Here is a 26,950-nt window from a genome sequence, read left to right as displayed (position 1 = left end):
CAGCAGCACTACAGTACCAGGAACCGGAGGTGCTACCATTCAGGGGGAAACTTCACCTCTTGACTCTGCTGAGTCTACGAACAGCTCCAGGACATTCTAAGGAGATCTTTGGTAGTTAGGAGGAAATTTGTAAAACAATATAATTTTTCATGTGATGTGCAAAAATGGGGAAAATAATCATGATCAGCTAAGAGCTGCCTTGGTGGAATGTGGAACCTGCTGGAGCAACAACCGTTCTAACGCATCATAACAGAACAGAGCTCAACCAAAACTGCCTTGAAATGCTGCAACAGTGAAAGCACCCTCAACCCAGACTCAACATGAATAGAATGAGTAAGAGTTGTGTGTGTGTGTGTGTGTGAGCGCGTATCATTTGTTCACTGTATTTTTTTTTATCATGCCTTTCCATCGAGTGGCTAAAGGGGGGTGGTGTAACTGACGTTAGCCCAGCCATCCTCACAACAACCCTGGGATAGGTTGGGCTGATAGATGGCCATGGTGTGCCCAAAGGCTCTCAAGAGAAGCCCCCGTGGGTGTGAAACTGGGACTCAGAACACTATGCTGTCAGTACTGGGTCTTCTACACCAAGGCCTCTTCATCATCTTCAGTGGGTGCCCTTCAGTTACGAGACTCACTTCCTACCAATTCCAACAGAATAATCAGGGATCGTCTCTTTCCAAATGAACCAATCCATACCCTGAGACTGTCATCTGAGGCCCTTCTTCATTTGCCTCCTCCACAAGAGGTCTGGAAGGTGGCGGCAGGAGAACAGGCCTTTTCTGTGGTGACTCCCTGCTTATGGGATGCTCTCCCCAGGGAGGCTCGCCTGGCACCTTCACTAAATAGAGTATCTTTAGGCGCCGGCAATAATGTTCCTCTATAACCAGGCCTTTGGCCTTTAAAATGTATTTGTGGGAGGGAGTTTGTTGTTGTTGTTGTCATATACCATATATGATATTCAGTCACATACTGCAAAATTCATGTGTTGCAATTGGGAGGTGTTACCCAACAAACCTGCTTCCTCAAAAGACAACCTTTTTGGAGTAATGGTGAGTGCAAATAATTCGGTGGATAACTTTACTGTTTCGAAGCCAAACTTCCATTTTCTGCTTGGTCACCGCAACCACGCCCTTCTTCTTTGCAGAACTGATTGCCAAGAAACACTTGACAGTTCTGATGCAAAATGAAATCTTTGCCGACTTCTTCAACACATTCCTGAATCTCCCTGTAAGTTCCCTCTAATACTCAGTATACTTGGCTATGTAAATATTACATATTAGTGACTTAAAAGGCAGTGAGGTTGTCACCTGCCCTGCTACATTTCAAGTTGTGTTTACACGTTGCTGTACGAACCAGAGAGCGGGCAGGGATGCCTTCACCTGTTGCACATTACCTGCTTTGCTTTCCAGTGCTTGCAACACCCTTCCCCAAGCTCCTATTCAAGGAAGGAAGAAATCCCGAGTAAGTGCCTGGAACCCCTGGAGTCTCGCATTGTTCAGAGATTGGGGTGGTGTGTAACAGTACTATCATTTTAAAAAGCAATGACTATATCCCAGTAGAAACTAGAGCTGGAGATAAAAGGAGAGACTTCATTAACCAGGTTTTTCTGTATCTTTCTCTCCCTCTCCTTCTCTCTCACTCCACAGGTGTTTGGTCAGACCCCCGTTTTCATGCACAGCACTCGTCAATGGTATCTTTGGCCAGAATTACCATGCAACCTGGTAAATGTCAATATATTCCAAAGCTGGCAGCCTTTTGCACAGGGGGATGAGTGGCATTGATGGTATTGCTGATATTAACTTGAAGTCCCAGGAATCTGACACATAATCAAATAGACTTCTTCAGTCAAAACAAAATAAAAAATAAAAAAAATCCTTCCAGTAGCACCTTAGAGACCAACTAAGTTTGTTCTTGGTATGAGCTTTCGTGTCCATGCACAATTCTTCAGATACACTGAAACAGAAGATATCTGAAGAAGTGTGCATGCACACGAAAGCTCATACCATTTTTTAAAAAAGCTCATTTTTATTTTTTTTTACTAGCTGACACGGCCACGCGTTGCTGTGGCTCATTTTGTGAAATGGAAAAGATGTAAAAGAGAAAGTGCATGCCTCCCCACAACTTATCCTGTTGAACTCCCGCCTGCCTCCTCTCCGTATTTCCCATTTTCGCTTGCCTCCCCACAGCTTCTCCCGTTGAACTTCTGCCTGCCTCCTACTTGTCTTTCCCTGTTTTCGCCTTCCTCCCCACAGCTTCTCCCATTGAACTTCCCCCTGCCTCCTCTCCGTATTTCGTTTTTGCCTTCCTCCCCACAGCTTCTCCTGTTGAACTCTTGCCTGGCACCTCTCTGTCTCCCTCCCCCCCGCTTTCACTTTCCTCCCCACAGCTTCTCCCATTGAACTCTCGCCTGCCTCCTCTCCGTATTTCCTGTTTTTGCCTTCCTCCCCACAGCTTCTCCCGTTGAACTCTCGCCTGCCTCCTCTCCGTATTTCCTGTTTTTGCCTTCCTCCCCACAGCTTCTCCCACTGAACTCTTGCCTGGCACCTCTCTCTCTCCCCCCCCCCCCCCACTTTCACCTTCCTCCCCACAGCTTCTCCTGTTGAACTTTTACTATCTCCTCCCCCCCCCTCTGGAAACCTGATGCATGGTACAGTCCGCTCTGGCATTGAGCCTGGGGTCAGAAGGGACCATAAGGATGCCAGGAGGGGTGGTGGGGAACTGGGAGGGTCCTTATACATTTGTGTGCGGCACTTTTTCCTCTTCTGATAACTGGAGTTTCATTTGTAAAGCGATACAGCAGTGCAGAAAGGATTGTGTGTGGAGACAGGATAGGGAGCGAAGCATAGTTGCTGAGCTTCCTCATCCTACATCCCCCCCCCCGCCATAAGGAATGGTATGGCCCGGGCCTAAAAACCTTTTCCTGCCTGGAGCTGAAACTACTAAGAAGAGTTTAGGCCTTCCTGTTAAGGCCCTTGGCACAGGCTGGGGCTAGGGAGATTAATGGGGGGTTTCCCTGCTGTCTGAAAATGGCTGACTGAGGTGAAGGAGGTTTCTTGTTTGGCGCACAGTCTGTGACGCTGCCCTGCGATGAGCCTTTCTATTGGTTGTTGTTCAAAGTCTTCAGTTCTCTTGCTGGTGACACGTAATGCGTGCACCAATTTATTTATTTTTTTGCCTTTATTCTATATTTTAGGCATGACAGGTGTGGGCTTTTTTTTAATTTTTATTATGCTAGATCCTTCCCCCATGGTCATGTTAGGCTTTCTCCTAAATTTGATGTGATTTGGCCCAGTGGTTACGGAGCAAGGTGGGGTCAGACGCGCACGCAATGGGAACATTTTTATATATATAGATTAATACAGTTTTTTTCTTTAGGGGTGAGTGAATCTGTCAGTTTTTGTCTCTCCCTCTTTCTTTTTCTTTTTCCCAGTCTTCAATTCTCCACATTTCCACATCTATTCCCAAAAAAACCTCATAAAATGCCTTAACGTAATATAATGCATTTTTGTATGTTACTTTCACTAATATATGCATTTTTACATACATTTAGCCCAGTATATGCATTCCTGTACATGTTACTAGGTCGGAAAACTGCACTGCAAAATTTGGAGCACTGTGAATTCTGAAGAGTGATTGTGTTTTGGTTCTTGCATTGTTTCCGAAAGTGCAAATTAGGAAGGTTCACCTTTAAATGTGAACTGGTGACTTTCTCTCACACATCTGTTCTCAATTAAGCACATTGTTTTGGGCCAATACAGGTATCAAAGCACAAAGGCTTGATGAACTGGATGGAAAAACACCGACTGCCTTACTTCTGCAAAACCAACTTGTGCCTGCACTACCTTCTCTGTGAAGAGCTCCTGAGTTTCATCCGGTCTCCAGAGGCAGGTAAGGGTTGACATTAAATGCTAAAAGAAACATTCCAAACAGTATCTGCCAGAAAAAAAAAACAACCAGGGAAATTGAGTGATTGTCCAAACTAATGTAGAACTCACAAAAACCCCAAGTATCCAACAGGGAGCAGATTCCTCGTCCGCCTGGGAAGGGAACCCATCTAGGAGAAGGAAAACCCTGATACTAAACCTCTGCTGCCTTGCAGGATATCTTTGGGAGAATAAAAGGCTACACCAATTGGGTGGTGTCTTGTGCGCCTCCTTCTGGCAACTCGCCCTGCCAATACACTTTTTCAATGTGTTGCTTTGCTTTTGCTCTGCAGCGGAGATGCTGAGGTGGATAAAGGCTGACCAGTGGCTTCTGGAGAAGTGCATTGGGGGCAGCAGGGGGATGTGGCGCTTCCGTGCCTTCATGCAAGGAATGGCAGGTAAGAAAACAGGAAGCGCGGCACACAGAAATCACACAGTGGAAAACAAATGGCAACCCAAGACTCTGCACCCCTCTCTTTGATTATCTGTCCAGCTCCTTCTATGGATATATCTGATAAGAACCTGCCTCTGCACAGTCTATCATTCTCTAAGGGTAAAGATATCACAATTTAAAAAGGCTCAACAGCAAACTCTTTAGCTGTGGTGGGATCCTTGATTCCATTCAGTTCTGCAACTTGCATGATACAAATATATGTTTGCAATAGCAAATCAACTTCTGGCTCAATTGTTTGTCTTGCTGTCTTCCCTCAGCCTGAAAGTGAGATGAGAGCTGCACCCCATAGTCAAATTTGACTGGACTTAATTGTCCAGGGGGTCCTTACCTTATTAATCATATGTGGCCCACAACACACTGATCAGCTGAACAACAGAAAGGACTAGGCCTCCAGATGAAGAATAATTCCCCTACCCCTGTAGTCCAGCCTCCTTTTCACTGCTCTCAGCTGTTCCCTAGTCTGGTGAGCAGCACAAGGGGGGTTGCAGGGAGAGGAATGTTTTTAACCTTCCATACCCCTGGCGGCGTGGTTTAAAGCACAGAGCCTAGGGCTTGCTGATCAGAAGGTCAGCAGTTTGAATCCCCACGACGGGGTGAGCTCCCGTTGCTCAGTCCCAGCTCCTGTCAACCTAGCAGTTCGAAAGCACATCAAAGTGCAAGTAGATAAATAGGTACCGCTCCAGTGGGAAGGTAAACAGTATTTCCGTGCGCTGCTCTGGTTTCACCAGTAGCGGCTTAGTCATGCTGGCCACATGACCTGGAAAAACTGTCTGTGGACAAACATTGGCTCCCTCGGCCAGTAAACGAGATGAGCGCCGCAACCCCAGAGTCGTCCTTGACTGGACCTAATGGTCAGGGGTCCCTTTACCTTTACCTTTACCCCTTCTAAGCAAACTATCCCTGTATACTTTTAGCGTCCCTGTGAGCTTTTGCCCCTTCAGTGGAGGAGAGCCTTTAAAGCAGAAAGCAACCATTTTGCAATCCAAGCTTCACAACCAAACCCTCCACAAGAATCAGCTGAAAATCCTATTCCTTCCCAGCAGTACATTACAGATATTGCCTGGAACGTGTAGTCCTAACTTTACGTCTAATCTACAGGGGAAGAGCTGACCAAGTTCTGGCTCGCTACGGAAAGGATACTTGGGATTGACGAGACAGATGAATCCCAGCAAGATCTCTACGAGTCCCTGATGCAGGTGTTGATGGCTACTCACTTGCAGGAGGGCTCCACAGTTGTCATCCTCTGCAACACAACCATTGGTAAGAGACACACTCTCATAGGCGTTAGCTTTGGAAGAGAATGGCAGTGTTGTGATGCTGCAAGAGAACTAATTATATAATTAAAGGTTCCTGGCAACCCCAAGTGCCCTTTTTTAAATCAGTGACTCCTCACTGCATCTTTCCATGGTTCCCCACAGAATCACCTGCCTGTGGAGGGAATGGAAGTCACCTGTTGTGTCTCTGCATGTGACACTGCTTGGCTAGTTTCCTTCAAAAAAGTCAATTGAGTCTAGCACACTGCTTCCTAAAAAGGCCGGTCACGTGCTTCCAGGAAGGCAACATCTCTTCTTTTTCCTGCTTCTGAACCCAGAAGTTCCATCTAGCCACAGTGGCTGACAGCTGTTGCTAGGGCTCTCCTTCATGACTACCAGAAGGCATGGCCACAATAGTGACTCCACTCACCCTGGAACACAGGGTATAGGCTTCTCAGAGGACAGATAATTTTTACCTGTACATGCTTTTAAAAAAAAATATATGCATGCATATGATTAACGTGTAAGTCAGAGAAAAACGGTGCCTCAGCCATTGGAAGTTTGACAACTTGTGAGACCATTGATGGCATGCACAAGTGCTTTAGCTGAGATTCCTGCGTTGCAGGGGGTTGGACTAGATGACCCTTGGGGTCCCTTCTAACACTACAACTCTATGATTCCGCCACTGGCTATTCAGACTCCCTCTTTGATACAAGATGCCAAATGAAAACTTCATTAATATTTTTGGGTGGACTGGTGCCTTTTTGCCTTAATGCATCCCATTATGTGGGGGTGGGGAGTGTATGAGCACCCTCCAGGCAATGGAGAGCTCATATGGTGCCCTCTGTCAAACTTGCTATCTGACTGCAGTCTAAAACAGCAGTCACCCCAGAAGTGGACGCAGGATTAAAAGGAAGCCCAGTCCGCCAGCAGAAAGAGCATTTTCTTCTTTCACAACTCTATGAACCATTAACTCCTCTTTTCCCCAATGCTTTATAACATTTGCAGAATCCCTTCTGAAAATGACTCCCTACCACCCCCAACACGTCCGCACTCGGAGGGAAATCCTGTCCGAGATGCAAAATGTGGCCCTGTTCAAGATCGAAAGCTACTGGCTCCCAAACTTCTACATCCACTGCAAGTTGGAGATGGAGAAGGAGCCAGCGTGCCGGCATCTTCTCGAGCAGTATGAGGAAAGGTTGCACAGGGCAGGTTTGCCGAAGCAGGTTGTGTCTCCTCAGACGCCCATGAGCATCCGGCAGAGCAGCAGCGAAACGAAATCCTATTGCAGCTTGGAAAGCAAGAGGAAGGTCTGGGATCATGTAACAGGCCAAGGCTACTCTGAAGGAGGAAAGCACAAAGAAGGCCGCAGGAAGAAGAGGTCACGCAGAAGCAGTCCGGGACACAAGAAGCACCGTCATTCTGCAAGGCATTCTGGAAGGCAGTCTGCAAGGCATTCTGCCAGTTCCAGTCCTTCTCAAGCAGATCAGATCAGGGATTCAGCAATGGGCATTTCCGATGAATCGCCAAGCTACAAAAGCAGTCCAAGCGAATTCATGTCTTCTCCTCTGGCAAATGAGCTTGCTAACGCGATCACCTATAATAAGCTGCGCTCTTCCACTCCTGTGGTCCAGTTCCCTTCGCTGCTTGCCTTAAAAACCCTCGTCAAGTCTCCCATGTGCTTAGATTTCCTTCCTTGGGCTCTCACTGCCGACAAATGTGCAGGGCGCCCCTTCCGGGAGTTCTTGCTGCGCAGGGATTGTGGCCTGGAGGTGCATCTCCTAGACCTGTGGCATGACCTGGAGGACTTTCTGCGCATGATGCTCTGCTCCCTTGGCGAAGGGAACATCCTTCTGCGCCATGTCATGGGCGAAAGGATTTGTGAGCTATACCTCACCCAGAACAGCAACTGGCACCTCCCCCTGAAACTAACAACTCTCAGGAACCTGCAAAACCTCCTTCCTTCTGGACATGTTATACCCTGGGTACTAAAGGCACAGAAAGAAATCTGTAAGGTGAGGAAGCTTGTTTTCTCTCCATGAAAATTAATAGCGGGAAGCATACTTGAGATTTCACCCAGTCAGCCTGGGCACCAGTAAAGTAGGTGCATTGTAATCGGGGTCTAGCACAGACAACATGCCCTGATGCCAACTGCACCCCCTCCCCAAAACAGGGAGGAATTCCAAATATCCATATCTCAAGTATGGCCCTTTCCCACTTCTTTTTGGGGAACATATATGCCCCTCCTAAGCCCATAACCCCTCCCTTCCTGGATCCAGAGTTGTGTGGCAGTGTTGCCGCTGGTTTTTCTAGCCTGCTGTAGGCAGCCAGTCACACCATGTCAGGAATGCATGCGGCACATAGTTAACTCTTTATTGTCAAAAGTGGACACTTACAGTCGTTTCTATGGCTCTGAATGCCCACGCACGCCAACCTAGCATCTAGGCAGCTATTCCTAGGCCCAGACTCTATGGAGCAGTTGCAGCAACAGGGGACCACTCCCCCTTTACCAGTTTATGTACCCTGATGGGCTGTGAAGTTGCAACTAGAGACAACGCCTGCATGGAAGCTACCTCTGCTCACCCCTCTTCAGTCCCCTCATGGTTCTGGGAGACAGTGGTGTGGGAGAGGGTGGAGGAACACCTGGCCCTTCACTTGCCTGACCTGCCTCCTCCTCCTCCTCTCCCAAACCACCCTGCACCCCACCTTCCAGCTCTGGAGCTTCCCCTGCCTCTGATTCTTGCTTCCTGGCTGGTACAGCTCCCCACAAATCACAGCCCCCCCCCAAGTCAAACTCCAGCCCCCCCTTCCGCTGGTGTACCCTGCTGGTCCCTAACACATCACGTGGCTTAGTTGCATCTGAGAATCCTGGACTGGTGCAAACTGTTGAGGGTGTAAAAGCCTTGTGAGCTGTTGGCAGTGAACTCTGTAAGAAGGAACAGGACGGTGGAAGAAGCCACTGGAACAGGAAAAGAGGGTGGAGGGAAAGGGAGAGGGGGAGGGAGAAAGAAAGAAAGAAAGAAAGAAGGAAGGAAGGAATTGAGAGGAGGAAGTGCAGAGAGGCCTTAGGATAAGGAAACAGGAGATAACATGGAATGGAAGCACAGAAAGAAGACGCTGAGGACAACTGAGAGATGGGGCTTTGTGGATTTTGGAATAGAAAAACAGCCAGGGTACCAAAGAAAGGTGCAATCCAGTGATGGTGCAGAGGAAGAGATGGAACTTACACTCTGCAGTGCCAAGAAAACAGGCTAATTTAATAAGAGGCTGCGTAAACACTATACCTTTAAATGTGCGTTCCAAAGCACATTCATTCTCTCAAAAGATTCTGGGCACTGTAGTTTAACTCTCACGGAGTTACAGTTCCCAGCAACAAACTTCAGCACCCAGGATTCTTTGAGGGAAAGAATGCACTTTAGAGGCAAAGTGCACACACAGCCGAGGGGGGGGGGGGAGGAGCTGCGGCCCTCCAGATGTTGTTGGACTGTAGCTCCCATCATCCCTGCCCACCAGCCATGCTTGCTGGGGCAGCTGGGAGTTGGAGTCCAGCAACACCTGGTTCCTCAGAATGAAGTCAGCCATGTTGCCCAACCTTTTCAGTAGCAAAGCAGCACTGCTTTTTACCTACATGTCTTTCCAAGGTCCTGCTGGTGTGGCATAGGATTTGTCGAAGAAGAAAAAGTTCTCTCACACTGCAGAGTGGTTTAATTGATTTAAAGAGCTTGCTTGCAGGAAGCTAGAAAGCTGTTGCCTTTTGCTTGAAATGGAAAGAGTACCTACATAAGACTCTGTTCTCACTTTCTGTTTAGATACTCAGCTTCCTTTATGAGGATTTCCTTGAGCACGATGATAAAATGTTCCTGTATTATGTGGTAAGCTGGAACCACCAGAGCAGTGAGGGGCTCATGAGGTGTCCCTGCACTTGTCAGGGTTTGATCAAAGGGTCGTATTTTCCCCCACAGTTTGGAATATGGTGGGTGTTCACTCATAAGAGAGACGTGGAACCTGTGGCCCTCCAAATGTTGGTGGATTCCTAGCACCCATTAGCCCACCCAGCGTGGTCTGTGGTCCAGGATGATGTGAGTTGCTGTCCAACGACTTCTGGAGGGCCACAAGTTTGTAGGGAAATAAAATATGAATCTCTGTGGACCCACGTGTGGGTGAACAACAAAAGAAAATGGCTGGATGCCTGGATTCAAAACAGCAGGCTTTGCACACTCTCCTGCAGGTAGAGAATCCCTGTAGCAGAGATTAAGCTCACAAAAGTTAACCAGCACTGTAGTGTTGGGAATATAGGTTGTTAAACCTTTTTATCTCATTCTGAGGCACTCACAGCACTTCTCTCCCTACCCCCTTCTGCTGTGAGCAGACCACACACTGTTAAGTAAGTTTAAAATGCTTTACTTACAGCTTCAAGGTCCCAGTCATGCATTATTCCATGCAGAAGCAAGGATAATACAGGCAAAAAGTCTTGGGTAGAAAATAGAGCAAAAAGAGTTTTGTACATGTGCTCTAAGCTCAGAGCTAACTTAAGCACAGCTGTCTTTATATGATGCAGAGTATGAGAGAGGAACAGGAAGACAAGGGTTCACGTCCTCCTTTTCTGGAGGAAAGTCTAGGAACTACACGCTGTGGCACTAACTAGTCCTATGCTTGCTAGCTATATTTGACTGCAATCTCCAACAAAGTTTCCTATTTCTAATCTGTAACATGGCAGCTGGTTATCACTGGTTGAATGACCCTGGATTCTGTGCTGCGTCTCCTGACAGACACTGCCCAGTCTTGCATCCTGGGGAGGTCACTTTGGTACTGCTAACGCAGTGGCTTGACTTCACCCCTATAGGTACACTCCATTGTCTCTTGAGACAGATGGATGTCAACAAAACCCCTTTAACAGTCATGGCTAAAGAATCCTGGGAACTGTTGTTTGTTAAGAGGTGCTGAGGAGCCCCCTCACTGAGCTACAGTTCCCAGCACACTTAACAAATTGCAGTTCCCAGACGTCTGTAGGGTGGGGTGGGGAGCCATGGCTGTTAAAGAGTGTTTTAAATGTATGGTGTGGGTGTGACCTTTGCCTGCAGTTCAGCAAGTTAAAGGAGGGAATGTGGAGGTTGGAAAGGCATAGTCCCACCACTATGGATCTGTAATTGAACACTCATTGGCCTTTAATCCTGCTCTCAATACTTTCAGTCTTCACCTGTCTGTCACTGCAGAGCGGCAAGGAAAAGAAACATAGTGCTGAAGAGCCTTACGAGAAGGATGAGAATCGCCGCTTAGCCAGGAGAATCACGGAGGCCTTGCACCTGTGCCAGACCTTAGCTGGCATGAGAGACTTTGAGCTGCTCATGGGGGAACACTGGCAATTGATGGGCACTCAGGACCTGGGCCTGGGGGGCTCGATCTTCTTGGAGGCGGAGCCCGTGGTGCGCAAGACGGGTGAGAAGAAGACCTGCCCTGCAGGGCTTCAGTCAAGAGCAATGTGTTTCATTTCCTCTGGCTGAGGGCAAGGTTTAAGTTGCGGCAGGGGCTGTCCGCTTGGAGCATATCTGCTGCGCTGCATTCTCACGGGGATTTAGGGCTGAGCAGAAATGGTCTCCCCGCCCCAATCCCCCCCCCCTGCTCTTTTACAGGGCAGTGCAAATCAGGAAGGCATTGGGCTAAATATTTAGGAGGAGGGGGTGGAGGCGAAATTCCCACAGCCAGTTTTCTTCAAGTAATTCTCTTCTGAGACGTTTTTACTTCACAGAGGATAAAATTCTGTTGGCAGTTGATACTGGCAGATGAAGGAAGCAATGGACTCAAAAGAAGGCATAGTGTTGCGTACTGCCCCACTCTCTGAGCAGTGCGAGATTCCAGGCGCTTACCCAGAGTTTGCGTTTCCTTTTAGAAATGAAGCACAGAGGAGACTATGGTGTCATTATGATATTTGGTTTATTTACACACACATACAACCGGAGCGTATGATGGGAGAGGCCCACAGCATTACCACCCCAAAGGAACCTTGTTTTCCCCATAGCTGCAGCCTTGCATTCCAGCAGACATCAAACATTGCTCTCTCGTTCTCTCTCCAGTTCACTGCTTTACTTCTGGGTCACATCACTGCAGCTCTCTGCCTTCGATTCCATTTAATCCCCCATCACCTCACCAGGAAGCTAGCTTGGCTATTCCGGGAGTTAGAGGGACTTGGTTAGCTTTTAACAACTGCTGGATCCAGGGGTTAGAGGGGGTTGGCATGCATCTTTGTGTGCAAGATGCAGAGAAAAGCCTTTGGCAATGTGTAAGGCCAGAATGCAGAGGGGCTTGCATGGGGGGGGGGGCTCAGTTCCTATGGAAAACGATAAAGTTGCTATGTCTAACTTTTCACTTAGGCTGCAGTGCTAACGCCATTTACCTGGGTGCATTCCCCACTGAATTCAGTGGAACTTATTTCCGAGTAGCAATGGTTAGGTTAGGATTGTGCTGTTAGTCTCCTAGTCCAGGCTGCAGGAAGTCTGAGGAGACCAATGTGCTCCTATGTCATAGGTGGCATGTAGGGAGCGTTTGCATTTAACTGAAATGACATAAAACCTTGGACCTGTCTCAGCTGTTTTTAACAAAACCCTTGGCAATGTGCCACCACATAGAATTGCACATCATGTGCTCCATGGTGCTCTGACTCACCCGGAGCCCCTGATTCACATGTGTGTGTCGCTGCCAGTACATAGACCCTCTCCCTGCATGATAGCTTGTCCTGGCTGTAGGGGACCAAAAAGTCCTAGTGATCTTCTTCTCCTCCCTGGAGGCAGATTACAGCAGCATGACATTTGAGGAGCTGGCCCGGCTAAACCCCAAGATGGCTGTGGAACTTCTGAGCAATAACTTCAAGGAGTTCTGCAAAAAGTCCTCATCAAGTGGTGAGTCCCTGGGGTATTGGTATACCAGGGTAGGATTTGTCCAGCTTGAGTAGTAGAGGAGAGACCGCTGGTGGCTGGTGGCTGTTGGGACTGGCGGGGGTGGCAGGAAGTGGAGCCAGAGCCAATGAAGGGCAGAGAACCATTTGATCTTGCCTCCTCGCTGAGAGCAACACTGGGACGAAGGAAAGGAAGCAAACAGGCAAACCAAGCATCAGGAGGAGCAGTTGAGGGAGTTGGGCATGTTTAGAGGAGATGTGAGAGCCACCTTCAAATATCTCAAGGGCTGTCACAGATGGAGCAAGATTGTTTTCTCCTACTCTGGGGGGAAGGACCTGAACCCATGACTTCAAGTTACAAGGAAGGAGATTCCAACTAAACATCAGAAAAACTTTCTGACAGTAAGAGCTGTTCACCAGTGGAACAGACTCCCCAAAAAGTGGTGGACTCTCCTTCATGGGAGGCTTTTAAGCAGAGCTCAGATGGCCACCTGTCATGGATGCTTTAGCTGAGATTCCTGCATTGCAGGGGGTTGGACTGGAGGACCCTGGGGGTTCCTTCCAACTCTGCAATTCTCTGATTCTAGTTAGTGCTACAAATCTGGACTGGTTGTGTAAGTAAGAAGGCTGGCAGGCGGGGCTTGGCTGAGGGCAGGCTGAGGTTCATGGGGCAGTGCCCTGGTCACCCTCAAGGGCCAGCCTCCATTGGAAGAGAGCAGAGCAAAGCTAAGGGGGAGGTTGGAGTGAAGAAGATTATGCCCTTTTTAGGGAAGTTTTTAATGTTTGATATTTTTGTATTTGATTTCTGTTGGAAGCCGCCCAGAGTGGCTGGGGAAATCCAGCCAGATGGGCGGGGTACAAATAATAAATATTATTATTATTATTATTATGGAGCAGTGGCAGTTCTGAGTCTGGCGGTCATGTCTGGTTGCACTGGCGGAGGAAGGCTCCGTGCTACCCGGGGTGGCAAAAGAAAACGCCCCGGTGGCGGGGCATCGTGACGTCACATTGCGACGTCACGACGGAGTGCCGCCGCCGCTTCCGCAGCCCCCTTTTAAGCCGCAGAGCGAAAAGGCGGCTCGTGGGGCTGCTGAGCGCTATGGGCGGCTCCCCGCCGATCGCGCACGGCAGCCCCACAAGCTGCCTTTTCGCTCTGCGGCTCAAAAGGGGGCTGCGGAAGCGGCGGTCCAACGATGGAGTGCGCCTGCACGAAATGTCGCGCAGGCGCACTCCACCGTCGGGCTGTGTGCTGCTGCTCCTGGGGTGACGGAGGGAGCGGCGGCGCGTGGGAGTGGCGGGAGGGGCTGCCGCTTGTCACCCCACGTGCCGCCGTTCGCTCCGTTTCCCCCGGAGCAGCAGCACCGCACCGTGCGCTGCTGCTCCCGGGGCAACGGAGCAAGGGGCAGTGCGTGGGGGTGACAAGCGGCAGCCCCTCCCGCCACTCCCACGCGCCGCCGGTCACCCTGGGAGCAGCAGCGCTGCACGGACGGGGTGCTCACTTGGCCGTGCGCTGCTGCTCCTGAAGTGACGGAGGGAGCGGCGGCGCATGGGAGTGGCGGGAGGGGCCGCCGCTTGTCACCCCCCCTCCCCTGTCACCCGGGGCGTACCGCCCCGCCTAGCGACACCCCTGTCTGGCTGTGCTCTGAGAAGGAATAAGGGTGAAGAAAGAATGTTTCCATGCAGGCAGAATTTCATTGTGCTGTTGTGGTGGTCTTCATGAGGTCACTGTGGTGGTGGTCTTGAGTGGAGCACCGCTTGCTGGCAGAAGACCGCCTCTTGTGGCTAATTGTAAGGAGCTTGCATTCACCTGGGGCAGCACTTCTTTCCCCCTGCAGGTGTGTTCAGTCGTCCGCTATCTATGAAAAGGAATCTCCACTGGACCCGATCAAGTTTGTCCTTCATGAGGAAGGGGCCTGCCTCAAGAAAGCCCCTCCAGAGGCCCAGGTATGACGTCATCATGCTTTAGAGATATGACCTGCCACTTAGCTCCAACACTCAGGGCCAAGTCAGACAGGAGGTTCATTATGGGGATGCTGTTATTGCATCCAAATTCATGCTGTCAATGTCATGTCTGGTTTGGCCCTCACTAACTGCCCATTCTGGGCTACCAAGGCCATCTTCCAGTTTGTTCATAGACTGAGAACAGAAAGAGATTTTTCAGAGAGTTGAGGCAGAGTGCAGTACAGGCCAATGGTCTGCACATTTCCCATAACATCCTCTCTTGTCGAATAGATTTGAAAGGTTTAAGGCTGTTGTTCTTTGGACACTTATCCAGGATGGAATAATGTCATCCTGAGCACAAAGCACTTACTTCTGTGAAAACATGCAACGGGTTACATTACAGTGCAAAGATTGCAACACTTCAGAAACTTGCAAGACTGTTTAAACCAGGAGAGAGTGGTATACAAGAAATGATAAGAGAACTATATCACACTGTCTTTCCTGAGACTTAGGAGCATTATTTAAATTGAAGTGGAGATTTTCTTAAACACTGTGCAGAATTTTGCAGGTCCCTTTGGGGTTGGGGTTCTTCAGGCAATGGTGACAGTTCTTAGGATCCAGTGTCTCGGAGGACAGGGAAGGGTATCTCTGTCCCTATTTCCCATCATCATTCACAACCTGGGACCTGTGTATAAAAATATGTGATTTAGGTGAAAGAGCTGGTGGCCTCAGCAGCGCCTAATGTCCCCGTACCATTATAGGACACTCTCAGAAGTGCTGCAGAACTCCACCCACGTGGATTACTTCAGGCAGTTTCTGAAGATGAACAACGCTGAAGCCCTACTCCTTTTCTGGATAGCCGTGGAAGAACTCAAGAACGAGGGGAACCCCAGGATTCAGCGCCTTCAGATCAATGACTGCGTCAGGACTTTCTTCTTCCACAGTATCCCACCCGGTATGCAAGCCAGGCTCCAATTGCACCCCACTCTTGCCCACAAGACCCAACACATCAACCCGCAGGCTATAGATACTCCCTTGAATTGCAAGGTGTGTGAGCTTGCCCCCTCACCTGCCAATGACAGGAGCTTCCACCTGCCTTGTGCACCAGCCTTACCCACCTTGGAGACTCCTGGTCTGTGCACCAGGACCCTTGAGGCTGCAAGTGAAGGAAGCAAGGGCAGCATTCGTGTCCCAGGTCCCTGCATGGCTCTGCCACCCACCCCTATCCCAGGTAGCTCCTCGGTGCCTCTGGATCTCATCTACTTAATACTTTCAGGTCAGGACAAGGTCTACCTAAGGAGCAGCTAGGCTCTGCCCTTGTTTGTGGAACTGCCTAGCCTTGATCAAGGAGATGTCCAGGTTGATGCTCCCTGATTGCTGCACTATATATGGCAGCAAAGGACAGTGGATCTGAAGGAGGAGCATCAGCTCAGGTGTGCCCTTGAATGAGCGTTGGCATGCAGCTCCAGGTGCAGCTGTGTTGCTTGTTCCATTGTGCATTCCGATGTCACTTGTCAAGATAAACCTCCCTCTGACATCATCGTGCTTCTGATGTGGTCCCTGCTTGGCTGGGATCACATAATGAAAAAGGAAGGAACACTCATACATTGAGGCCGGGCTGCTAACAGCTCCAAAAATGACCAACAAATTAGAAGGACCACCCCTCCCCAACTCAGATTGTTTTTGTCTCCTCAAATTAAGCCACTCTGAAGGTCTTCATGAGTGAAAATTCAGTTTGGGCATTAGATTCCCTGCTTAGAAAGCAAACAAGCATTCGAAAGAAGCATTTTGTCATACGTGTGATTCCTGATGTGTGGTGAAGCTCTCCTGGTAATTTTGGCTGGAAAACACAGACAGGTGGCCATCCTCTTTGTATCAATTACCACTTCTTAATGATCTTAATGTATTGGCCCAAGTTTACTCAGTATTGCTCAAAGGCAAAAATAAATAGAAGGCTCTTTTGGAAAGTCTGTGTTCCTTGTCCCCCCCCCCCCTTTTCTTTTTTTTACCCACCCAGAAAAGCTGTTGGATTGCGATGCTGATATTATCAGAGAGATTCCAAGGGCAGCTAATGTGACTGTTTCCATGTTGGTCACAGCACAATTTTTTGTCATGAAGGTCTTGGAAGAGAAATGGTGAGTAAACGGGAAATGCAAATATGACCAGCACAGTGGAATGGGCAATGATACAATTGACAAGGCTGGCAATGAAATGTTCTGTTCTAATACTATCAAAACAGAACAATTCCATCACATTTATGGCCTGGAGTGTGGTAGTGATTACTTTGGAATAACCAGCCTCATATAACCAATATGTTTAAGTTCAATTGACACATTAAGGGGTTAATACCATAGAGTAAACTGTCCTGCCAGGCTTAGCTATGTCCACTTCCCCTCACTTTGGGAAGAACTAGGTAATGAAGCCTTTGTTCTTCCCCAGTCTACTTGAGAAGTTCAGAGTGTGAAGAGGTTTGAGCTGGTTGCTCCAGCTCAGCTGCAAGGCTCTCACACGGCTCTCTTGAGTTCCTATACAGATAATTTAGAATCTTTTATGAACTTTGTAACTAAGCTAAGTTTTTCTGCATTTGTAACTATTCTGAAGCACATGAATCTGACCTTTGGAGAATTGTAGGTAAATCATTTTTCCCAAGTTACCAAATGTATGGTATGTGGGAAAAGGGAAACTTTGGAAAGAGGCTTTTTAAGGGGACATTTTGGAACTCACTTTAAAGGGCATATTTTAAAGGTCCAACAGCCTATATTTCCACACCTTACTTGGCTGCATATTTTGTGACTTTATATATCTGCTGGGGTTCTCCCACAAAAGAGTACTTGTCCCAAACTTGGATCTTGGGACCCAGGAATTCTCCTGCTTATATACATATTTTGCACCAACAATTACAACAAGGCTAAAGCTGAAGCTTCTTTGGCCAAGGACTAATCTTTCCCCATATCCAGCTCTGTGAATCACCATGTACATTGGTTTATCAAATTCATTATTTATTTCTTGTGTACATCTATATTGCCTTTCCAAACAATGGTGCCCAGTTTATATACTCTATATAAATTACTAAATAAAAATAAATAAATATGGGTTTAAGTTAGATGTTCAGCAGAGTGCCATTCCTTTGCAGCTCATAAGGGAAGCTCAGGTAGGCTAGTTTTAGCCTTTTAGATTAAGTAATCCAGGATGCTTTAAGGCAAACTGGATTTTCCTGCTATTTCCCTCCTTTCTTTCTTTTCTCCCCCTTAAAATAACAACCACACAGTCTTGTAGAAGGCAAAAATAAGATTTACTCACTCTGAATACTTGTTGAAGAGTAACAGATACAGTAGCTTTGTTCAGGCAGGCTTAACATGGTAATCCAGTTACAAAGACATATTGTAGTCTAGTTTAAAATGGAGTCTGAGCAATGGAGCTCAGACAGACAGATGTTCTCACATGGCTGGCAGAGCAGAAAGAGATGGAAGGAGTGTGCCCAGGTGGGCATGAGAATATAATAGCTATGCCCTCCCCCTATCAGGACACAGTGGGAGTCTCTCTCACAGAGTTCTCTCTAGCAAATTTACAGGAAAACTCTGAACTTTAGTTTCTATCATGTGCCTATCTATCTGGTTTGACTGCACTTTAAATATCCCACTGAGATAAACAGATGAGCAGAATAGGGTGGACTATGCTTATAAGGGGGAGCAAAGTAACTGCCTCACCTATCTCTCTCTCTCCTTTTGGTTTCATCCTGGCAGGTTTCAACTGTATCAAGGCTTATATCCTGAAAGTGACCTCTCCATTACTGCAGGTGGGAGGGTGGGAAGGAGGTCCTCGCTGATGAAAGAAAAGATGGTGAGTGAGGAATGTGGAGCAGGATTTGGATTGTATGCTCCTGCCATAGATCCAGACCATGTTTTATATGAAACACTTGTGAGCTCCTGAGCTGGCCCGTCTAAAGGCTTGTGTCCTTTTGCCCAGCTCACAATACGCTGGGAATTCTGTTAACTAATCAAAGCTGATCGTTTGTGATAGTGAAGCATTGACTACATGTTTGAGAAGACACAATTTGCTAAAAGGAATTTCTTGATTTCTTGATCCCCATGTTCACCCCGCTCATTGCTGGGCCATGAAACTGAGACACATTTGGAGGTGAACCGTTAAATCTGGAGGTTGCTTTTGATTGGATCAGCCAAGACGAACAGAATCAGATGCATGTCTCTAAAACTGGATGTGCTCCAATCATGGAGAAAGTGGGGCTGCGGGTTCGGGGGGGGGGAGCTCCAGATCTTAAGTGCAAAGGGACTTGTGGTTCTATGTGGAAGGGAGAGTGCCCACTCCTTTCCCCAAACAGCAGCCCCTGGAGAGCACACAAGCACCTTCTGCCCAGGCCCAGTGCAAATCTAACATTCGACTTGTCCACAGAAGAACAAAATGTGGGTTTGCACCTGCCTTCCCTCCCCACCCCCATTAACGTAGGGACAGACACATGATGCACTCCCCCAGTGTTTTATTGGACACTTCCCCCCTTTAACTGCAGAGTGTGTGCATGTTGATCCTTGGAAACTCCAAAATGGCCAGGATTTTTTTTTGGGGGGGGGTTGTGCATTTAAAGTGGGGAAAGGTCTGTGAAAACACTGGGATGGGGAAGATGTCATGTGAACACCCCCACACTTAACGGGGAGACTGGCAGCTGCAAATCCACATGGACTGCTGCACTGTGGACATGCCCATTGCCACTTTCAGGATTCTGCACCCACAGGCTCCCTTCCCTCCCTCTCCTCGCCCACATGTGTCCCCTTCAGTCTCCTTTCAGAGCTTTCCATGGCACTGCATTACATCTGTCCTGATATTAACATTACCCTTGGTTAATGCTTTGTGCACCTGATGAAACAGACTGCAATCGATCTTTGGGTCTTTAAGGTTCTTTTTCTTCTTCTTCTTGTTACGAGAGACTACTGTGGCTACCATGGGCTGTACGTAACGTTGTTCTCTTCTACAGAGAAGGTACTGGAATATTCTTGGTACTTTCATCAGGACCGTCTGCAAGTTCCGAAAGGCAATGAGTTACGTTGTGCAGCGCAAACGCTTTGAAGATTTCCTCCACCGGGAACTGAAAAGCGAGAAGGAAAGTGCGTGCTTTCTACGTCTCTTGTTCCCACATGACTGGCCTTTGGGCAGCTGACAGGAGTAACCTCCTTGGTTTTATTTCCTGTGCTTGCTTAGTGTCATGAGAGTAGGAGGGAAAACATTTACCCGTGGAGTTCCCCCACACCTTTCAGAATTGTATACTGTACACTCCTCTTTTGTCTGCTCTTACTCATCTTTCCTCTAAACTAAAAAGGCCCAGGACATCTGAAGGCAGTCCTGTTTAGGGAAGCTTTTAATGTTTAATAGATTATTGCATTTTAATATTCTGTTGGAAGCCGCCCAGAGTGGCTGGGGGAACCCAGCTAGATGGGCGGGGTATAAATTATTATTATTATTATTATTATTATTATTATTATTATTCTCAGAGTCCTGTGCAAAAAGTTGCAGTGTTTGCATGGCTCTACCCAGCCCAGCTCTGTTCTCATGTCTTGCTTCTAACTTAGTATCAGGAGTATGCTGCTCCAAAAACCAGGAACTCCACTTCCCAGAGAACTAAGATCAGGTATATAAAGTGAAGGCTGAGTGATATTTTTCTCCAAGCCCAGTGAAACTCTGCCCAACTCCCAAGTATCAAAGCAGATTAACTTATGTGGAACATACGTGTTGCGTTTTTTAATATGTCTGGTGGCTTGCAGATAGTTGTGGGAGGTGCTGTGACTGGGGCCCCCCTTTTCTTTCATAGATATTCAGTCCTCACCTCAGAACCGTGCGAGCTTCAGTGGAATGAGTGGGCGTTACGGCGCCGCGTCAGAAGACGCTGACGTGCTGCATGTGAGGCGCAAGCTCTTTGGCCGCCTCATCTCAGTCAACTTCCTGGTCAACGATCTCTATTTTTACCTGGAGATGGAGAAGTGAGTGAGCAAGCCTCTGTTATTTCTCCTGCCATGCCTTGCACACCTCTTGGACTTATCAAGGGAGACTCCGTGTGTGAACAGAGCAGACATTTAATGGGGCAAATCTCTGAACAGAAGCATTTGTATGTTATAATCACATCTAAATTGTCCCTCACATAGCAAGGCAGTGGTGCCTTGTGCCTTGTGCTGTAAGTATTACCATTTAGGGCCATCTGGTAAAAATGCCAGTTTGGATTATATTAAGAATATAAAAATGAGCCCAGTTGGATCAGGTAAAGGCCATCTGGTTCAGCACCCTATACTTAACATGGCCAACTAGTTACCTATGGAAAGCCCACCAGCAGGGACCTGAGCCCAAGAGCCCTCTCTCCACCAGTGATTCACAGCAACTGGCATTCACAGGCATAGGGCCTCCGACAGGGGAGGTAGAACATAGCCAGTCATTGCTAGGAGCCATGATAGCCTGTCCTCCACTTTTAATCTCATATATATATATATATATATATATATATATATATATATATATATATATATTCAATTTGGTGGCCATCGCTATATTTTGCAAATTAACCTATGTGGTATGTGAAGAAGTACTTTCTTTTGTCTGTCCTGAATATTCCAATGCTCCGCTTCGTTAGATGAATTCTGGTATTACGAGAGGGAGAAAAACTTTCCTCTACCCCTATTCTTTATACCACAAATAATCTTATGCAGATACATCATGCCTCCCCTCACTTACCTTTTCTCTAAACTAAAAAGTCCCAAGTGTTGTAACCTTTGATCATTTTGGTTGCTCTTTTCTAACTCTATACAGTAATACATTTTTGAGGGAAGGCAACCAACATGGTACAGTACTCCAGGTGTGGTCACACCATAGATTGGTATTACGATATCAGCAGTTTAATTTTCCGTCCCTTTCCTAACAATACCTAGTGTGGCATTTGCTCTTTTAACAGCTGCCACGCACAAGGCCAACGTCTTCACCATGACCGCAAGGTTTCCTTCCAAGTCAGTCATTGCCAGTCCAGATCTCATGAGCACACATGTGAAATTGGGAATTTTCTTTTGTCCCAATGTGCATCACTTGACACTTGCTTACGTTAAATTGCATTTGCCATTTCACTGCCTGTTCGTGCAGTTTGAAGAGATCCTCTTGGAGCCCATCACAATCCTTTTTAGATATAAGCACACTGAGCAATTTCGTATCATCAGCAAACTTGGCAACCTCGCCAAGCTAAAAGGACAGGCCCCAACACCAATCCTTGTGGGACTCCATTTTCTGCATCCTTCCATTGGGATAACTGTCCATTTATTCTTACTCTCTGCTTCCTGCTATTCAGCCAGAAATATTGCTTATGTTGTTGGGTTTGTTGGTTTTTTTTTTACTGAATGCTTCCCACCAGCCATGTACCATCAGGTGCTTAATGGTGACAATGGAAGAGCTCATTGGTCTACATGACTAGCAGGGGCCATCTTGGAATTAGTCCTGAGTTTATACACCTGCTTTCCTATTATCAGCATGAGAACGACCCAGATAAAGATCCTTCTCATTGACCCCAGATATTGCCTGTACTGCAATAGCCAGGCTGAGCCCAGTGTCCAGATTCCAGCCGCCAATTGTGATGATGAGATCCTGCCTCAGCTTTTGTGTTGTGTCCAACATACCAGCATTCCCACTGCCCACCCATCTCTCCATCTTCTGCTCTGTGTCTTTCTGTTACTGCCGCAGGTTTTTTTACCTCGCTGACTCCGTGGCAGTCCTGTCCTCCCTTGGGTTATACACCGAGAAAGATATTGCCTTTCTGAAGAGCAAAGTGGCCACCATCAACAAGCTCTTTTTGAATTCAGATATCCCACCTAAACTGAGGGTAAGAGGCTGGAGCCAAGTTTTCTAAGACAGTTTTTTTTAAAAAAATAAAAAAAAATATTTATTAAGATTTTTCAATTTTAAACAAAATACAACATGATTAAATTTTCAAAACTCCCCTTTCTCTCACCAAAGGGAGCAAAAAAAAAAAAAAATCACACACCCCTCCCACTGGGGTAATTATCAATTCTTTCCCAATTTAATCAGTTAGCTTGTACATATCATCTTTACAGACTTCCCCGATTCCCCTCCCCCCCCCGTTGATCCAAATTAAACCCTAATTCACAGTTATTGCCAATTAGCTCCATATTACTTATACTTTCTAACATTCACCTTTAAACTCTTTTGCCAAATATAAGTTTTCTAAGACAGTTGGGCACAAAATGAAGCCATTGGGAATTCTGCTAAGCGCCATAGTGAATGGTAGCATTTGGAGTAGAATGGTGGCAGAAGATGAATGGAGACAGACTCCCCTGGATACAATCATGCCGAGACTCTGGATTTTGGAGGGAAAAGAAAGGTGGTATTTGTTACTGGAAATACACGTTGATAGGAAAGATCCCTAGTTCTCTCTGGCTAAGATGGAGATGCAATAAGCCATTCTTGCTCTTGTATCTCAAGGGTAGAATCAAATCATGCCTGTTGTCATGAGGAACACACAGAGAAGAAGAAAGGGAATGGACACAGGAAGTGAAGTCAGCAATGCTAAGAGTTTACCGGTAGTCTAACACTGAAGGAAGATCAGAAGGACAGACTGGAAAGTCTGGAGGTTCCTCTCCCCATCTCCCCTTTCTCATGGAGATACATCAGTCTACAGTGCAAGCTGAGCTGCATCCCAGCACTTCCAACAGTATATGCACTCAGTTTGATAGCAACAGAGGTGATCTCTGATAGTGTTGGCAATGTTCTGTGGCAGTGGCACCATTTTGAGTGGGCAGGGGTAGCTTTCCCAAGTGAGGCACCTTCCTGGGTGATGGTCTCAAGAGGGTTGTCAGTGTCCACTGAGTTTCCTAGAATCTCATGAGAGCTAGGCTTGAAAATGGGGCCATCTTCTAAGGAGGCTTCATTGGACTCCAGGCTGGTCTTGACAGAGGCATGATACAGAGCCAGACTGAGGGATGATCCACTGCTTAAATTTCTGGTGTGTAGATGTGGAAGGGAAGCTGTGAAACCAGATCCACTCCGACGATAAAAGGTCAGCTGTGACCACCCTAGTATTGTAAGTCTGTTTTCCCCAAAGAAAGCCTCACATGCAGGTCCTTGCATTCAGCCCTCAGTTGAAAGGTAGGATCCCAAAGGATGGGAGCCAGTGACATCAGCTGTGCTATGAAATGTTTTGTTTCTTTCTAATTGAGGCTTGATGCAGTTGCCATCTGCTTCCTGATATGGCCTCTTCTTCTGTGTCCAGGTTAACCTCACAGATTCACAGGTCGTTCAGATCCGAAATTTTATTGCTGAAGGTGTGCTGAACAGGACTCTTTATCATTCTGCTTTTATGAGTATCTTTCCAGTTTTATTATTCTACTGGAAGAAGTAAGTAGATTAGAAAGGCAAAGTGTGTACATTATTACTATAATGGCAATGGATGAAGCCATTGCGTGTAGATTATAAACAGATTCATTGAACCTGACCCAAAGTTGCCTTTTGCAACTTTAACAACAAAATTTAAAAAATCAAATTCAAGAGGAGTCAAATTATTGAGCAGATATCGGAGGATGTGGATTTCATAGAATCCTAGAGTTGGAAGAGACCACCAGGGCCATCCAGTCCAACCCCCTGCCAAGCAGGAAACACCATCAAAGCATTCCTGACAGATGGCTGTCAAGCCTCCGCTTAAAGACCTCCAAAGAAGGAGACTCCACCACACTCCTTGGTAGCAAATTCCACTGTCCAACAGCTCTTACTGTCAGGAAGTTCTTCCTAATATTTAGGTGGAATCTTCTTTCTTGTAGTTTGAATCCATTGCCCTGTGTCTGCTTCTCTGGAGCAGCAGAAAACAACCTTTCTTCCTCCTCTACATGACATCCTTTTATATATTTGAACATGGCTATCATATCACCCCTTAACCTTCTCTTCTCCAGGCTAAACATACCCAGCTCCCTAAGCCGTTCCTCATAAGGCATCGTTTCCAGGCCTTTGACCATTTTGGTTGCCCTCCTCTGGACACGTTCCAGCTTGTCAGTATCCTTCTTGAACTGTCGTGCCCAGAACTGGACACAGTATTGGACACATTGGGTTAAAACAATAGGTGCGCTTATAATTTGCTAAGCTTATCGTGACCGTTTTGCAAGTGCGTGTTTCATGTGATAAATTAATCTGTGATGGCTTGGCCATGCAAACACAAACAGCTATTATTTAGCCATTGCAAGCTGCAGCGACACCAGGGCTGGAAGAATGGCTCTGTGGCCGAATGAGCAGGGGCTCAATAAAGCTGTGGCTGGTTTGGCAACTATTTTTGTTGTGCAGTCCCATCTTTTGTGACTGTTAAATACAGTGTGCCAATGTCAACGCTATCCTTGCAGATATTGCACTTGGAAGGCAATGAGGGGCTTCAAACAACCCAAGCCAGAGAAAACAGAACCTTCTCCTCCAATGGTCTCAACAAAGCTATCTAGGAGGCCCAGCTGTTACACTGGTGGTAAGCAAGAGTGTGCAGATTCTGTGTACTCTGTTGCATCTGTTACACCTTATGACATATGTATTAGACCAGAAAGTGTGTGTGCGTTTGTGCATGTTTGTCTTCATGTGTCCATATATTCCAATAATGCAGAATAAATACCATCTCTTGACATTTTAGACCATGTCATATTTAATTAGATTGTTGCACGCCTCCCCATTCTCTGAGCAGTGTGAGACTCATTTTCACAAGACAATGGAAGAGTGAACCTTCGGAGGTGAAGTAAACCGTTGGAGAGTTAGAGTGTCTGCTGTGGCTGTAGAGACCAACATGGGAAAGACATGTTTTGTTGCAGCTGGGGCAGATGAAGGCATCCAGTTGTGCTGCTGCAGATGCACCACCATGGTGTTTATTCTTTCTGCGCTTCTCCCAAAAACTATTGGCCGGTTGAGGGAGGAGGCCCACCCATTTGCTCTCTGGCACAGAACCACTTCCTTTGTTACCTTCACAACCCATACTTAGGGCCATTACAATCCTTGCAGAATCCAGGAATCAGAAGGGACTCAGGCACACACCCTAAACTCACAACACTATTATTAAATATTTCAAAGCATCTGAAATACTCTGCTGTTGAATTTGCTTAGCTCCATAGTTTCAATATACAGTCACTTCCAATACACAGTTGCCCAGTTATGACTAAGTCAGAATCCATGGTTAAAAATTCTAAGTTCTTTGAAAATTGGATGACAACCTTGTGGGAGCAACCTTGTGGGAGAGTGGCTGAGGCAGCAGACAGTGCAGTGGAAGGACCCACAACCCCTGTCAGCAGAGAGGGAGGTCTGCTGGCAAAGGTTTCTTCCTTCCCCTATGGCAGTGGAAAGCTCCATCACTGTTGGTGACCCACGGCTGATGTTCCTTGGATGGTGTGGGCTGAAATGGGACATGTCAGGGTCCTGGTTCTCCTTGATCCTTAATCCCCTCCCATCCCTGACATGCCACTAAACAGGTCCCGGAGCTGATGTAGTTCATCACTCCTACTGTGGTCAGCGTGAGGGGCAGAGTCAGTAGGGAGAATAAATGGAAGGAAAGGAAGGGAAAGTAAAAAAAGAAGGAAAGCCACCTTCTGCACCTCCCATCCTGGCCACAGCAACCTAACAGGTGCTATGCTATTCCATAGAATCTCATCTCACCTTTCTAGCCCCCTTTGCTCATTGCTCTGTAAGTTGCTTTGGGTTGCCTTGAGCAAGATAAATTGACTAACAAATGTATTTTTTTGTATTTTTAATAATAATAATAATAATAATAATAATAATAATAATAATAATAATAATAATATCAAAATCAAAATCATTTTTTTCCTCCAGTAGCCTTCAAGCTGGCAATCTTGTGCAATTAGTTTGTAGGGCAGCAGTTTCAGGCTCACTGAGAAGTTACACATAGCGCAAGTCTTGTGGCTTAAGATGCATGATGATGCCACACAAGCATTAATTGATAGAAAAACTATTCAGAAGTTAGCCAGCCCAAAATGCATTGAGCACATGTCAAGTAATTATTAAGTGTCTATTCCATCAAGGGGATGAAATTCTGGCTTCCAAACAGGTTTTTTTAAGTGTTCTCAGATTGGAACAGGCATGCTTTTAACAACCACAGAGATTTGCATCTATCCTATCTGGGGTAACTGGACCTTCAGAAAGGTGATTGGTGAGATTGGGAATCCTCTGGTGTAATATTATGTTTTGTCTTTTTTATTATTACAATTTCAAAAAGATTATCCAGTCATCAGGTATACTATACTCAGAGGCATTGAGCTACTCCTGCCGCAGCTTAAGGAGGAAGCAGAAGAATTGCCTGCCGACAAGTGTAAGTTACTGCAGGAATGTGCTATGGGAGCTGGTCTGATCCCGGTTGTTTTGCTGCTTGAGGCAAAGTGGGAAGTGCCACCTTGCCCTGCCCTGCTGCCCTACCTGCCGCCACTGCCACCACTTCTCTGCCTGCCTGACCACTTTCGCCACTGGT

The 26,950-nt window shown here is 46.9% G+C and overlaps 1 protein-coding gene across 1 annotated transcript; it reads left to right on the top strand.

Moving 5' to 3' along the window:
* The first annotated feature begins 128 nt into the window (after positions 1-128).
* RGSL1 (regulator of G protein signaling like 1) lies at positions 129-26,793 on the top strand. Its single transcript, XM_033151196.1, has 19 exons — positions 129-333; positions 1,145-1,227; positions 1,647-1,721; positions 3,759-3,888; positions 4,217-4,321; positions 5,476-5,637; positions 6,639-7,645; positions 9,440-9,502; positions 10,844-11,066; positions 12,416-12,523; positions 14,355-14,463; positions 15,222-15,415; positions 16,478-16,595; positions 18,204-18,300; positions 19,448-19,577; positions 20,279-20,447; positions 22,180-22,318; positions 24,840-24,955; positions 26,702-26,793. The coding sequence occupies exons 1-18, from the start codon at positions 321-323 to the stop codon at positions 24,930-24,932; spliced, it is 3,018 nt and encodes a 1,005-aa protein (XP_033007087.1). The 5' UTR covers positions 129-320; the 3' UTR covers positions 24,933-24,955; positions 26,702-26,793.
* The last annotated feature ends 157 nt before the right edge of the window (positions 26,794-26,950 follow it).

Source organism: Lacerta agilis, chromosome 6, assembly GCF_009819535.1.
Source record: "Lacerta agilis isolate rLacAgi1 chromosome 6, rLacAgi1.pri, whole genome shotgun sequence".
NCBI lineage: Eukaryota > Metazoa > Chordata > Lepidosauria > Squamata > Lacertidae > Lacerta > Lacerta agilis.
Note: the sequence above shows the minus strand (reverse complement) of the source record. Positions and strands in the feature narration are given on the sequence as shown.

Coding starts and splice junctions, on each gene's coding strand:
- RGSL1 (XM_033151196.1), top strand. Junction 7,646..9,439: donor CACAGAAAGAAATCTGTAAG/GTGAGGAAGCTT, acceptor CTTTCTGTTTAG/ATACTCAGCTTCCTTTATGA. Junction 22,319..24,839: donor ATATCCCACCTAAACTGAGG/GTAAGAGGCTGG, acceptor CTATCCTTGCAG/ATATTGCACTTGGAAGGCAA.